The sequence below is a fragment of the Dryas octopetala genome, chromosome 2 (genome assembly GCF_963921425.1).
Source record: "Dryas octopetala chromosome 2, drDryOcto1.1, whole genome shotgun sequence".
Classification (NCBI taxonomy): domain Eukaryota; kingdom Viridiplantae; phylum Streptophyta; class Magnoliopsida; order Rosales; family Rosaceae; genus Dryas; species Dryas octopetala.
In genome coordinates this window covers 28,908,825-28,923,950 of record NC_141367.1, presented here as the reverse complement: position 1 = coordinate 28,923,950, position 15,126 = coordinate 28,908,825, and the positions used below count along the sequence as shown (strand labels likewise).

Genomic DNA, 15,126 nt, shown 5'->3' with positions numbered 1-15,126 from the left:
TGACATTGTTGACAGAATATGGGACATTCTAGTCATGCTAGATGCCATATCCAAATTTTGCAAGACTCTCACTATTACCAACTTTTATATTATGTTCCATTCAGAGTGGTACGGCCTTATATATATGGATCAAGGATGCATTCAAATCTTATGAACTCTCCCACATTATTAGAGCATTTTCCTTCACAAACTCTCCCATTTGTTCTAAAGCCTTATTTGGCGTACTTTTGAGTTGTTGAGAGTTGAGACAAGTATTGAAACAATTAATGCCTATTTTGGTACTTCGATATCTATGCTTGCTTGAAATTAAATAAAAAAATTCTTCAATCCAAACATTGCATATCAGGCAGACATTTTTTTATCCCCAGATGTTGATGGAATCATCTAAATAATAATAGAGTATAGATTCTTTGCTACAGTAAAACTCATTTATTAATTACCTTTGTTAAATAATAAAATCTTCTTGTCCCAACTTAGGCCAGTGTATTAAAATAATAGGTCGTTGACTTTAGGTACTAAATTATAATATTTTTATATTTTAACTACCAAATTGTTTATGTCATTTTACTTTAGATATTAAATTTCAATTCAGGCACCAATTTAAAAAAAAAAAGGTTATACTGAGCTGTGATTGTCTAACAGTCATAATTTTTTATTTATTGATTTGTTGTTTTTTCAATATTTGCAAAGCTTAAACTTTAATGTTTAGTATTTGGGTTATAGGACTTCATTCCCCAAGCCTAAATCAAAAGTATTAAACCCTTATAAATTTTGAATTTTTATGAATTTGAAATAGTCACAACTGTATAGCAAACCGATTTGTGACATAATTCAAAATGTCTTGCTCTAGGTTAGTACCTAAACTAAAAAAAATTAGTGTCTTACTGCTTTACTGAAAAACTATTGATATTTGGTATTTAATCCTAATTTTTTATAAAATAATAACCTCGCTAAATGCATAAGGTAATAATTTTTCTTAAAATCCTTTAGGGCCCAACGGATATAGAAATTAATAATAGATGAAATACATAAAATAAATAGCACATAAAAATTCAAAATACATATTAAAGAACTTTTTACTTAACAACTTCTATTTTCTCAATTTAGCTCTTTCTTAAAATATGTTTCTAAAGTTGTTTGCCTAACTATAACCGTCTGACAAGAACAAACGATTATAGTTAGATATATCGTCTATTTATTTGATAAATATTACATGACCAAATAATGATTTTTGATTTAGTTATTTTTTTTGCAACAAATGAACGGAATGACGGTGAATAAGGTAATAGCATTCCTCTCAATAATAATCCTACCGAAACCAGTCAAGAGGTCCTTATTGCTTTTTCTCTCTTTTTCCTCAAGTCTTATGAATTTGGCCTCATGCAAACAACACTCAATGGTTAATTTTTATTGACTTTGTTCTTGAGTGTGGTTGATGGTAGATCTCATGCATAAATGGATGAGAGATCTTTCAATTATTATCATGGACCATGGTGGTTGGTGACTTAAAGTTGGTATTGTCTGCTTTTTTGAAGGGTGCATGTGACTTTGTTAACATGATATGCATGGGACATTCGAGAGATGCTAGATGCCATTCAAATTTCGCAAAACTCTCACTATTACCAACTTTTACATACTATGAAAAGTTTCATGAAAAAATAGATATTTTACTAATAATGTATAGATTCATCATCATTAGAAGCATTTGTACTGTAGATGTTCTTATATAAATATTTTTGGCGCCAAATTTCATTGTTTCAAGCTTTAGGTGTACTTACGTTTAAGCACAAAGTTGGCAGCAAGAGTGTACTTGAACAAAGTGTATTCACTGTTCGCAATCCCACATCGCTGAGTTGAGGAAAGCAGGACAACGGAGTTGCATATAAACCAAGCGGCCCAATAGAATTAAAATCATACCTTTCTCGGCCTTTTGGCTAAGATCAAGTGTAGTATCTGTTCTTATCAGTTTAATATCTGATATGTGGGCCATCGGTCCACACGATATTAAATTTATTTTTTAAGGGGGAGAGCTCACTACAGTAGCTTGCTGCTGGGGTTCTCGAGCGTCGCCAAAGCGTTGCACTAAAGCATGGGCCTGGCACACCCCACCAAATCTAGTTTAAATCTTACTGTAAAAAATGATTGTGGGCCTCCTTGGGCCTAAATGGTAACTTGATACAAATGTTGCATTGCAGAGGCATGAATGTTTGTATTTGTGGTATTGGCATGTAGTTCGTTCAAAGTGATTGTAGCATTACTTGAACTCCATGTTGGGGACGAATGGTAGCAGACGAAGAGGGCAAGTGAATATAATCCGGGGAAAGGGTGAAGGAGTAGCGTTGTAGAATCATTGAGAGAGCAATCTTTGCTTGAGTGTTCGCAAAGTTCAACCCCACACAAATTCGAGGTCCCAATCCGAAGGGCAAGAATGCGGCCAAGTTGTTGTTAGTAGCTTTAGCAACCCCTTGTGCGAATCGCTCTGGTTTGAAAAGTTGCACGTCTTCTCCCCATGAATCAGGATCATAGTGAAGTGCTAGAGTTGGGATGACCAGTTCAAGATTTGCAGGAAGATTGAGGCTTCCCAGTCTAACTTATCTTTCAACTTTCCTTTTAACAACAGAAAGAATAGGAGCATATAACCTCAGAGACTCATTGATGATCATACTCATCTGCATACACATGTGCAGGAAAATCAAAAAACAGAGAAGAAGCCACTTAGACTAGCAAGCCATTGATGAGTGAGTTGATATCTTGACTTGCTTACTGTTTTGAGTTTGGCAATGCCATCAGGGTTTGGAGTGTGTTTGCCAAATAATTGTAGGACCTCCTTTCTTGCTTCCTCTTGCCAATCCGTATGGTGTGCCAGAAGAAACACAGTCCAAGCCAGCAAAGTAGCAGTGGTTTCGTGTCCCGCCATGTAAAATGTCTTGCACTCATCGACCAAATTGTCCAGCGAAATCCTCTGGTTTTTATCGGCATCATCATGAGCTTTTAAAAGTAATCCAAGAAAATCACTCCCAAAGCTGTCTTCTAATTCTCCTGTCATTGCCTCCCTTTCTCTTTTCTTGACAATCTCTATTATGGAGTTGTACAGTCCTTTCTCAAGCTTCTCAAATTCAATCTCATCGCTGGTTTTAAGGAACTTACTGCATGCAATATTGAGTGAAAGACTAGATGATAGATGTATTATCTAATATTCAATATGATTTAACTTTTGGATAATTTTGAAAACTAGCCCTTTTTTGTTTTCATTAAAGACTTTTAGTCAATTTTTCAGAGTTTTATAAATTCAACTATCGGACAGTGCTTGAACCCTGTCTTGTGGGATTTGAGTGCTACTTGAGGAGAGCTGGAGCACTACTCAAGGGCTAGATTTAAAAAAAAAAAAATGGCTAAAAGTTTTAATGGACACAAACTTACTTAGTTTTTCAATTTTCTCAATTTGTTCTTGAGCTCACATGTGAGTCTCTCACCACCATTAGAACCCAACATATGGAATTCAATGTATATTGGGATATGGCATCTAAGAGGAATATTATCTCAATCAACAGAGGTGATATGGATGTTACCTGATGCCAGGAAACCTGAGTTTGGAAGCATCTTTAAATGTTAAGAAGGATATCTTCAACAACATGTCAAAAATGTTCTTCCCTTCTAAGTAGCTACTGCCAAAGGCTGTCCTGGAAATCACTTCTTGAGTCAACAACCTAAATGCTTCAAACACCTCAATCTCCTTGCTTTGATCATGATGTTCCCACCTCTCTAGCATGGTCTCAGCGCTAGCTATCATTTCTGGAATCATGCTCTGGTAATATATAGTATAAAACAAAACCCATCATGCAACTTGCAAACTACACCACTCTTTGCAAGAATTAATTATCAGTAACTGTAAGGACATACTTTTAGGGTGTCTCCATGGAAAGCATGGTTGGCCAGCTTTCTCAATTTTGCCCATTTCTCACCGTCAGGTGTTGTCACAAGGCCATCCCCTAATAGCTTCTTCATCAGATAGCTTTGTGGGTTGTTTTTTGGAAAAGCTCTGTCTTTGTTATTCAGTATCTTTTTGCACAACTCAGGTTCTGTAATGACCAATTGAGCTTGACAACCATGCCATTGAAGATAATTCTTCCCTATCACAAAAAAATTAATGACCAAAATTTATATATCTTGGAACTAATAAAGATATAAAAACTATGGTTAAGAGTTTAATTTGTTACCATATATTTTGGTCCATGAGTGCACATGTGGTACACTTACAGAAAATACGTCATGTGACAAAGTTTTGGGGCTGCTCAAGGCTTCCTTTAGCATGTTGGAGATTTCTTTGGTGTTTCCATGGATAAATCTGTAAGGAGGGCCTTTGATTCCCTGCAAAGCCATCAGCTTCTGTATACGAGTTGGAGTCCACCATATTTTGTGAAAGATCTTGATCAGAACTAAGAGAAGGAGCACACACAGAAAGCTTGAAACAGTGATTAAAGGGTCTCTGAACCAACTCATTTTTCTTCTTCTTTTTCTCTTTGGCTGAATCTCTGGCACCAGTGCTGAGTTTCTTGCTCTTGTTCAAGCCTTCAGATTTAAATTGGATAATTATTAATCAGCCTATCTAAACCTTCCAGTCCACTATGTCAGGTCCTTTCTTTTGTTTCCTCAAGTCTCATGAATTTGGCCTCATTTAAAGAAAACTCAATGGTTAATATGATTGAGTTCCTGTGTGTGGTGGATGATAGATCTCATATTCTCATGCATTGGATTTGTTTGAAAATCTAGGATTTTAGTTAAGAAAATAATAGTTCATCCATTTTAAACCGATTTTTTATTAAAAAAAGGAGCACTCAAGTCCAACGCTGTATTGCTAAAATGGATGGCAGACATCCTCATTTCAATTATTATCCCATGGACCATGGTGACTGAATGTCGGCATTGATCTTTTATGATGACACTCGAGAGAGGGTAGATATTCAGAGTGGTGCAAAACTCACTTTATTAACTTTTATAGATATTCAGAGTGGTGCTTTTCGCCTTATATGGATCAAAGATACATTATTAGAGTATATATTTTTCTTCACAAACTCCTCAAGTTTGTTCTTAGCCTTATAATTTATTAAGCGTATTATGGGTTGTTGAGAGTTGAGAAAAGTATTGGTACAATTAATACCTTTTTGTTTGTACTGAAAAAGAAAGAATAATACCTCTTTTATTACTTGGATATATCTATACTTGTTTGAAATACATATACATAGAAAAATTATACAATATAAACACTGTATTATACACACGTTTTTTTTTTTTACTTTTAGATATGGACGAATTCACCTTTCTATTAATAGTGTATAAATTCATTATTAATAGTGTATACTAAACCCCAAGATGTATAAATTTATTATTATGTGTCAGTGTTTGTACTGTTTGATGTTATACTAAACCCCATGATGTATAAATTCATTATTATGTGTTTGTACTGTTAGTTACTTAGTTGATCATCTAAATTTATTTATTTTTGGGTCGAAAGTTGATCATCTAAATCAAATCAAAACCCATTTGCTATTTCCTTTCTGGTAAAAGTACAACGTAGCAAGAGTGTACTTGAACAAAGTGTATTCAGTATTCTCAATCCCACATCGCTGGATTTAGGAAAGTAAGACAACCGAGTGGCCTATAAAATAAGCGGCCTGATAAAAGAAGTAGCATACCTTTCTCGGCCTTTTGGCTAAGATCAAGTGTAGTATCTGTTCTTATCAGTTTAATATCTGATATGTGGTCCATCGGTCCACACGATATTAAATTTATTTTTTAAGGGGGAGAGCCCACTACAGTAGCTGGCTACTGGGGTTCTCGAGCGTCGCCCAAGCGTTGCACTAAAGCATGGGCCTGGCACACCCCACCAAATCTAGTTTAAATCTTACTGTACTGTTTTGGGCTCTTTGGGGTTTAAGCTCTCCGTGAAAAGCATGGTTGGCCAAGTTTCGCAATTTTGCCCATTTTTCACCTTCGGGGGCTGCCCCAAGGCCATCTCCAAAAAGCTTCTTCATACAGCCTTGGAACTCTCTTTTTCTAAAAACTATCTTTGTTAGTTAGTATCTCTTTGCACAACTCTGGCTCCATAATGACTAACTGAGCTTGAGAACCATGCCATTGAAGAAAAATCTTCCCTGTTGGATGTAAAAATGACCAAAAATTTATCTTTGAACTGAGTTTTGAAAAACCATATATAGTACTAAGTTAAGAGCTTAATTGTTACCATATATCTTGGTCCACGAGTGAATATGAGGTTAGGTTGAACTTGAGATAATATGTCATGTGATAGATTTTGGCATTGACAAATCAGAGGAAAAGGATACCGTGCCATCTCCTAAAACAGGAGACGACACACCATTGGCATTGACAATAAATGGCTTAGAACAGACAGACGAAAAATGACTAAAAACATAACGATCAGAAGTCATATGATCCGTAGCACCTGTATCAATTATCCATGCACCATTACCAGTACAAGCAGAATTACTCAAAGCAGAGTTAGAGATACCTGACTTGGCAACAAAGCTGGAGGAATTAACAGAGTTCACCCTAGAACCAACCATATTATTGATTCCATTCAAATCCGTAGCCGAGGAACCAGAGGGAGGCGTTTCAGACATGGTGTACAGCATCCCTTTTCCTCTTTTTTTTTTTTTTTTTTAAAGAGGTATTTTAGAATATTTTATCAGATAACCAACATATCATCATCACCAGCTTTCGAACCCGGGTATCATGCAAGCAGCAAGCACTTTACCACAAGGTCAGAAGCAAGGCCGGTCACTGATCAGCCGCACCACCAACCGTCGCAACAAACACAAAGCTGAAAGAAGGCCAGTCGTCGCGAGCAGTGGGTCTGGCGGACGAGCAGTAGTCACCGGTGCTCAAGGAAGGTGGAAGCGGAGGCGTGCTCAGTCGCCGGCGCACGAGGAAGGCAGAGGCGGGGCGTCGGCGTCGCTTAGTCGTACACGCTGTCGATTTCACAGGCGTCGGCGTCGTGTCGAGTAGGTGGGTCGGCGTTTGCGTCGGCGTCGCTGCAACTGGTCCACTTGGAGCAGCAAGGACAACAGGCGCAGGCGAGCGACGGTGGCCGGGGGGGTGTGCAGCGAGCAACGGTGGCAGAGGGGTGTGCAGCAGGCGACGGTGGCAGAGGGATGTACAGCGAGCGATGGTGGCAAGTGGGCACACAGGGAATCAAAACGGCGTCGGCGTGAGAAAGGCTTGATGGTGAAGCAGAGATGATACCAGGATAAGGTGCAGCGAAACCCAACAATTTTATGGAAAATTGTTAACCAAATTAATCATGAAGTGCAGCGGAACCCAATAATTTTATGGAAAATTGTTAACCAAATTAATCACGAACAATCACAAACAGTAGGAAAGAGAACCATGCTCTGATACCATGAACAGAAAAAGATTTAGGTTTAGGGTTTTCAATATTATTTCTGCTTAATTGATTAAGACCACAAAGTGTGGTTTATATACACGGGCCTATAACTAAAATACAGGAATTAATAAATTACCTAATTAATTCTAATAATTATACAATAACCACATGGGTTGACTCACATCAACAATGCTCTCTTCATTTTGCCCCAATTTTTGGGTTGAGTTAATTTGTGAATTTTGTGTGTGGTACTTAGAAACCAAAGGGATCTATGAATGGGTGAAGAATCTGAGCATTGGGGAAGGGCTGGGGTGGAGTCCATGCTACTTGGCCAATGGCCAGGGGATAGAGAGAGAAAGAGACTGAGAGGAAGATAGAGAAAAAGGATAGAGATGGGGAGGTAGGGTCGTGCCGATGGGTTGGGGGGTGGGGGCGATCTTTACCTCCCTCTTCTTTTGTTTTAACTTTTAATTTTTTATAGTTTTAATCTTTTTAATTTTAAGCTTTTTTAGTTTTAGTATTTTTAATTTTAATGTTTCTTAGTTTTAATTTTTTTTTAAGTATTAAGCTTTTTAGTTTTAATATATTTTAAGTTAGAAATAGAATTAAAATTTTATTGACCAGTTTGCCCCTCATTTGAATGAAGTTTGAAACAGAAGTGACGTAAGTGTCCCATATTGATATAAACCATTAATTAGTGTCTTTCATTAATACAACCATAAATATGTGTCTTGAAATATATTCATCCGAAAGTATGTGTCATATTTAAAAAATTTTCCCATTCTCTTTCAATATTGACTTCATTTTTGTTGTTGTATGTTTGTTGGCCTAGATTGAGTAATAATGTAATCTAGTACGTCCATTCTTATAGTTAGTTTATAATATTAGTAATTTAGTATTTATGTTACCAACATAATGGATTATATAAACATATATAATTAAATTTTGGTAATTGTTTTGACTTTTTTCAGTAAATATTTCAATTTTTTTGGTAATCATTAATTTGATTTCTTTCGGTAATCAGGCGGTTTACTAACTTCTTTCGATTTTTACCAAAACCAAAGCAACTCTTCTTGGATTTTCGATAAAAAAAATAAATTGGTCGGTAGTCAATCGGTTCGGTTAACACTAAGTGGCAGCCGTGAGGTCATTACACACTGAATTTTAAAGAGTTCCAAACAAGAAAATCCAATTCAAGCAGCCTAACCCCTATCCAAAGATGAAAAACGAAAGAAAATAACCTGTAAGGTTTATTGGCAACAGACTAACAGAGATTACATCCGTTATTACAAGCGACCATATCCAAAGGCATTAATGTCTTTGGGTATTGTAAAACATCAAGTGCAAGATTTATTGGCAGTTCTGGTGTTCGCGGTTCAGTTCACAGTGAGTGTAGGATTACTTGAACTCCATGTTGTGGGCGAACTGTAAGATAATGAAAGGGTGAGTGGATATAAGCTGGGGAAAGGGTGAAGGCGTAGCGTTGTAGAATCATTGACAGCGCAATTTTTACTTCAATGGTTGCAAAGTTCATGCCTACACATATTCGAGGTCCCATTCCAAAGGGTAAGAATGCAACTATGTTATTGTTAGTAGCTTTAACAACCCCTTCTGCGAATCGCTCTGGTTTGAAAAGATGCACGTCTTGTCCCCAGAACTGAGGGTCATGGTGAAAGGCTATATTTGGGATGGACAATTCAACATTAGCAGGAACAATGAAGTTTCCCAGTCTAACATCCCTTTTAGATCTCCTTACAATTCCACCAAAAGGAGGATATAGCCTTAGAGACTCATTGATGATCATACTTATCTGCATACATGAAAATGAAAAATTCAGAACAAATCAGCATTTTAGACAAGAATTTGATTGGGGTTCTTGACTTTCTTACTGTATTTAGTTTGGCAATGCCGTCAGCATCTGGAGTTTGATTGCCAAATAAGTGCAGGACCTCTTTTCTTGCTTCTTCTTGCCAATCTGTATGGAGTGCCAGAAGAAACACAGTCCAAGCCAGTAAAGTATTAGTGGTTTCTTGTCCAGCAAAGTAAAACGCCTTGCAATCATCAACTATCTCATCCACCGAAACCCTCTGGTTGTCATTGGAATTATGATGAGCCTTTAACAGCAATCCAAGATAATCACTCCCAAAGCTGTCTTCTTCTCCAGTTATTACTTTCTGTTCTCTTTTCTTAACAATCTCTAATATGGAGTCACGTATTCCTTTCACAAGCTTTTCTACTTCGACCTCATCATTGGTTTTAAAAAACTTACTGTAATATTGAATGGAAGACTAAAAATGAGAAGTGAAAACAAACATAACCCTCCAATAATATTGTTGTGAATAGTTTCTCCAATATCAAATGAAATTGATCATATTTCTCATAATCTCGAGACAAACATGTGCTTATGTACAATTGTGCTCAATTTCAAAATGGAAACTCTGCTAATTCGAGAATTAGTTAAATGAAATTACCTAAAGCCAGGAAACCTGAGTTTGTAAGCATTTTTGAAAACCAATGAGGATAACTTCATCAACATGTCAAAAATGTTCTTCCCTTCTAAGTAGCTGCTGCCAAATGCTGTCCTGGAAATCACTTCAGAAGTGAACAACCTAAATTCTTCAAACACCTCAATCTCTTTTCCTTCATGATTTTTCCACCTTTCTAGCATTGTCTCAGTGCTAGTTATCATTTCTGGAATCATACTCTAGAAATAGTAAAACAAAACCATCATGCAATTAGCAAATTTTACCTTAAATTTACTCTTGTTATTAAATAATTGATAATAACTACTACTACTATAGTAGTCTTTGCAAGAATTATCAGTAGTAATTGTAACAACTTACTTTTAAGCTCTCTCCATGGAAGGCACGGTTGGCCAGCTTTCGCAATTTGGCCCATTTTTCACCATCGCATGTCGGAATGCTATCTCCTACTAGCTTCTTCACATAGCCTTCGTACTTCTGTTTTGTGTAAGCTCCATCTTTGTTATTGAGTATTTCTTTGCACAACTCAGGTTCTGTAATGACTAGCTCAGCTCGAGAACCAAACCATTGAAGAAAAATCTTCCCTGTTGGAAAAGATGAACAAAATTATTCATGGAACTAAGATTCAAAAACCATAGTTAAGAGGTAGATTGTTACCATATATCTTGGTCCATGAGTGAATATGAGGTTGGACATGAGGAAATATGTCATGTGATAGATTTTTGGGCCTGCTCATGGCTTCCTTTAGCATGCCGAAGATTTCTTTGGTGTTTCCATGGACGAATCTGTAAGAAGAGCCTTTGATTCCCTGCTGACCCATCAAATGCTGTATGCGAGTTGGAATCCACCATAGTTTGTGAAAGATCTTGAAGAGAGCTAAGAGGAGGAGTAGACACAGAATGCATGAAAGAGTAGTGATTACTTGGACTCCGAACGAACTCATTTTTTTTTTTTTGTGGTTGTATCTCAGAACGAACTCATATTGCTCTTTATTTATAATTAGGGAATGCTAGCTGGCTTCTCCACCTACCTTCTCCATGACTTCCATTTAAACTAAAAACAAAAACTTTTATTTGTTGAAAGGGATTGAAAGAACAAATTATATCTTACCACAATTGCCCTTAATTAATTATATGTACCTACAACATCAATTAATTATTGTGGTCATTTTTTTTTGTCCATAGGAAAATGCTAAGAGTCCAAACTTTTTTTCTCAAATTTAATTTGTTTCTCACCTTATGTGTCATTACTTTACTGTCATTACTCATTTTGTTGTTGTTGTATCTCCGAACGAACTCATTATTGCTCTTTCTTTATAATTAGGGAATGCTAGCCGCCTTCTCCACATACCTTCTCCATGGCTTCCATTTAAACTAGAAACTAAAACTTTTATTTTTTTGAAAGGGATTGAATGCACAAATTATATCTTACCGCAGTTGTCCTTAATTAATTATATGTACCTACAACATCAATTAATTATTGTGGTCAGTTCTTTCTTTTTTTGTCCAAAGGAAAATGTTAAGAGTCCCAACTTTTTTTTCCAATTTTAATTTGTTTCCCACCTTATGTGTCATTATTTTACTATCATTGCTCTTTTTTTTTTTTTTTTTTTTTTTTTTTTGTGGTTGTATCTCTGAATGAACTCATTATTGCTCTTTATTTATAATTAGGGAATGCTAGCTGCCTTCTCCACCTACCTTCTCCATAACCTCCATTTAAACTACAAACTAAAACTTTTATTTTTTGAAAGGGATTGAAAGCACAAATTATATCTTACCACATGCAGTTGCCCTTAATTAATTATATGTACCTACAACATCAATTAATTATTGTGGTCTGTTTTTGTTTTTGTTTTTTTGTCCGAAGGAATATGTTAAGAGTCTCAACTTTTTTTTTTTCTCAACTTTTGTTTCCCACTTAGGGATGACAAAATTCCCTAAAAATCCCTGCGGGGACCCGCCCTAATTAAGCTGGTATGGTAATACCATCCCCGTCTCCACCTTGCCCCTTATACCCATTTAATAAAAAAATTATATTTTAATTTCTTATCTTAATTTTTGCTGGATTTGAACTAGCATAGACATATTGCCAATGAATTTATAGTCCGTCCCTATTAACCGCTCGGGCATCGACCCAGGAAGAATCAATTCCAGGCTTATTGATGATCCACGATCAACTTTCTTTCGTAGTACCCTACCCCCAGGGGAAGTGGAATCCCCGTTGCCTCCTTGAAAGAAAGATGTCTTGAACCACTAGACGATGGGGGCATACTTGCACGACCGCCATCATACTATGCTCATAGTATGAATAGTTTTTTAAAATTGTCAATATAATGTAATGGTATGACATGATACGAAGGATCTTTTTGTCTTTCGCAATTCTATAGAATTTTTTTTCATTAAGAATTTGGTTCAGAGGCCATGCCGAATTTCTTTATCAATGATTCAATGAAATATCTTGGATCTATGTTATTATCTTAATTTTTGTTGTCTTTAAAATTTAATGATATTTTTTTTTATGATTTAGTGTTGTTGTAATGTAATATGATATATTTTAATGTATTTCATCTATATTATATTATGTATTTATGTTGATTTAGTATGTTATTAATAATTTTTTTTTTTAGAAAACTAATAGGGGCTCGGAATACCCGATGGAGACCCAATTACTTGACGGGGCAGAGATGGTATTGGCAAACCCGAGCCGTTGTCATCCATATTCCCACCTTATGTGTCATTACTTTACTGTCATTGCTCATTTTTTTGTGGTTGTATCTCCGAACGAACTCATTATTGCTTTTCATTTATAATTGGGGAATGCTAGCTGCTTTCTCCATCTACCTTCTCCATATGCCTTCTCCCTTCTTCATGTGACACGTGGCTTACATTTACACTAAAAACTAAAACTTAATTTTTTTTTTTTTAGAAAGGGATTGAAAGCACAAATTATATCTTACCACAATTGCCCTTAATTAATTATATGTACCTACAACATCAATTAATTATTGTGGTTAGTTTTTGTTTTCTTGTTTTTTCGAAGGAAAATGCTAAGAGTCCCAAATTGTTTTCTCAATTTTTGTTAATTCTCACCTTATATTTTCCTAAACCCTAAACCCTTATTACTTTACTGGACATGATACTTTCTTTTATTTTTTAGGTTTTATTTTTTATTGTTTAATGTTCAATGTATGAATGTCATGTAAGTTGGGAAAAAAAGTTAGGATTCCTAGCACTACTGTTGTTTGAATTATGTGGTCAATTATATTTTAATTTTTAATATCTTTTAATTAAGACATTTTTTTTTAGTCTTTTCATCTTCCCTATCTTTTGCACTCTTCATCCCCTCACCTTCTGGACTCCTCTACCCACAACAAACCCATAACAAATATGAAAAACTAGACCTGGACTTTTCAATGAACCAGTGATCCTTATGATCTCATCCACAGTGAAGTGTTCATGCACAATATCATCTTTCGATACAAAACCCATCAATTAGGAGTCCATTGATTCATTGGGCGTTGCTGCGTTGGTGGAGGCGGTGTTGAACGGCGCCGGTGTGGGTGGTGTTGATTGGCGCCCATAAAGGTGGTGTTGATTGGCCAGTGGAGGATATTGATCGGCGCCGTTGGAGGTGGTGTTGTTCGGCGCCAGTAGAGGTGGTTGATGGAAGCCGGTGGAGGTGGTGTTAATCGGCGCCGATTGAGGGTATGAGCTTATATAGGCATCCAAGTGGAGTAAAATGTTTAAAATGTCACTTATGTATAATGTACATCAAATTTTTCATCATCAAGTTAAACGAAAATAACAATTTAGACTTAATTGTTATATATCGAAAGTAACTAAAATTTTCAAAATTAAAAAAACAAAACCAAAGTAAAAATTTTATTAAAGTACAGTACCAAAAGTGCATTTAGCCAAAAATCAATTATCACACAAACAAGTTGCCATTTTTTACTTTCCTTCGCCAGAAATATACTCCAATTCAAAAATGCTTGAAGCCTTAAGCAATTTTTAATTTTTGATTTAGGGGACAAGGTAGCAGCTGTATAGAATTTTTAATTTTTTTTTTTCCTAAATAAACATGTGCCTATATATATGAGTGATGTATCTACAGCTGACGTGGTGTGTCCGTACTGCTTAATAATTTCTCCAACCTTGAATGCTACCTTTTTTTCTTCTCCAGTTTTTACTTTCTTTTCTCTTTTCTTTACAATCCCGAATATGGAGTCGCGTATTCCTTTCTCAAGCTTCTCTGATTCGACCTCATCATTTGTTTTAAAAAACTTACTACAATATTGAATGGAAGACTAAACATGAGAAGTGACAACAGACATAACCCTCCAATAATATTGTTGTGAATAATTTCTCCAATATCAAATGAAATTGGTCGATCATATTTCTCATAATATTGAGAAAACATGTGTTTATGTACAATTGTGCTCAATTTAAAAAATGGGAACTCTGCCAATTAGTTAAATGAAATTACCTGAAGCCAGGAAACCTGAGTTTGTAGGTATTTTTGAATATCAATGAGGATAACTTGATCAACATGTCAAAAATGTTCTTCCCTTCTAAGTAGCTGTTGCCAAATGCTGTCCTGGAAATCACTTCAGAAGTGAACAACCTAAATTCTTCAAACACCTTAATCTCTTTTCCTTCATGATTTTTCCACCTTTCTAGCATTGTCTCAGTGCTAGTTATCATTTCTGGAATCATACTCTAGAAATAGTAAAACAAAACCATCATGCAATTAGCAAATTTTACCTTAAATTTACTCTTTTGTTATTAAATAATTGATAATAACTACTACTACTACAGTAGTCTTTGCAAGAATTATCAGTAGTAACTGTAACAACTTACTTTTAAGCTCTCCGCATGGTTGGCCAGCTTTCGCAATTTGGCCCATTTTTCACCTTCGGATGCCGAAATGCTATCTCCAAATAGCTTCTTCACATAGTCATCGAACTTCTGTTTTGCGTAAGCTCTATCTTTGTTATTTAGTATCTCTTTGCACAACTCAGGTTCTGTAATGACCAGCTCAGCTCGAGAACCATACCATTGAAGAAAAATCTTCCCTGTTGGAAATGATAAACAAAATTTCTCATGGAACTAAGATCCAAAAACCATAGTTAAGAGGTAGATTGTTACCATATATCTTGGTCCATGAGTGAATATGAGGTTGAAGTTGAGATAATATGTCATGTGATAGATTTTTGGGCCTGCTCCCAACTTCCTTTATCAT

At 35.8% G+C, this 15,126-nt stretch overlaps 1 protein-coding gene, 2 non-coding genes and 2 pseudogenes across 4 annotated transcripts; 2 read left to right on the top strand and 3 right to left on the bottom strand.

Annotated features, from left to right (window-relative positions):
* Window positions 1-1,913: 1,913 nt before the first annotated feature.
* On the top strand, window positions 1,914-2,109 carry LOC147295295 (U2 spliceosomal RNA). The gene has a single exon (XR_015120988.1). It is a non-coding gene; the product is annotated as a U2 spliceosomal RNA (small nuclear RNA).
* A 128-nt stretch (window positions 2,110-2,237) lies between these two features.
* On the bottom strand, window positions 2,238-4,500 carry LOC147295294 (cytochrome P450 CYP749A22-like; annotated as a pseudogene).
* Window positions 4,501-5,689: 1,189 nt separating this feature from the next.
* On the top strand, window positions 5,690-5,885 carry LOC147295293 (U2 spliceosomal RNA). Its single transcript, XR_015120986.1, has one exon. It is a non-coding gene; the product is annotated as a U2 spliceosomal RNA (small nuclear RNA).
* A 2,745-nt stretch (window positions 5,886-8,630) lies between these two features.
* On the bottom strand, window positions 8,631-10,860 carry LOC147295292 (cytochrome P450 CYP749A22-like). The gene is made up of 5 exons (XM_086230695.1): window positions 10,543-10,860; window positions 10,246-10,469; window positions 9,874-10,106; window positions 9,292-9,670; window positions 8,631-9,212 (listed from the first exon to the last, which is right to left on the bottom strand). Exons 1-5 carry the CDS (start codon window positions 10,826-10,828, stop codon window positions 8,784-8,786), a joined length of 1,551 nt encoding a protein of 516 aa, XP_086086821.1. The 5' UTR covers window positions 10,829-10,860; the 3' UTR covers window positions 8,631-8,783.
* A 3,506-nt stretch (window positions 10,861-14,366) lies between these two features.
* Window positions 14,367-15,126, bottom strand: LOC147295291 (cytochrome P450 CYP749A22 pseudogene; annotated as a pseudogene). Its single transcript, XR_015120247.1, has 3 exons — window positions 15,033-15,126; window positions 14,745-14,959; window positions 14,367-14,603 (listed from the first exon to the last, which is right to left on the bottom strand). The product of XR_015120247.1 is annotated as a cytochrome P450 CYP749A22 pseudogene (transcript).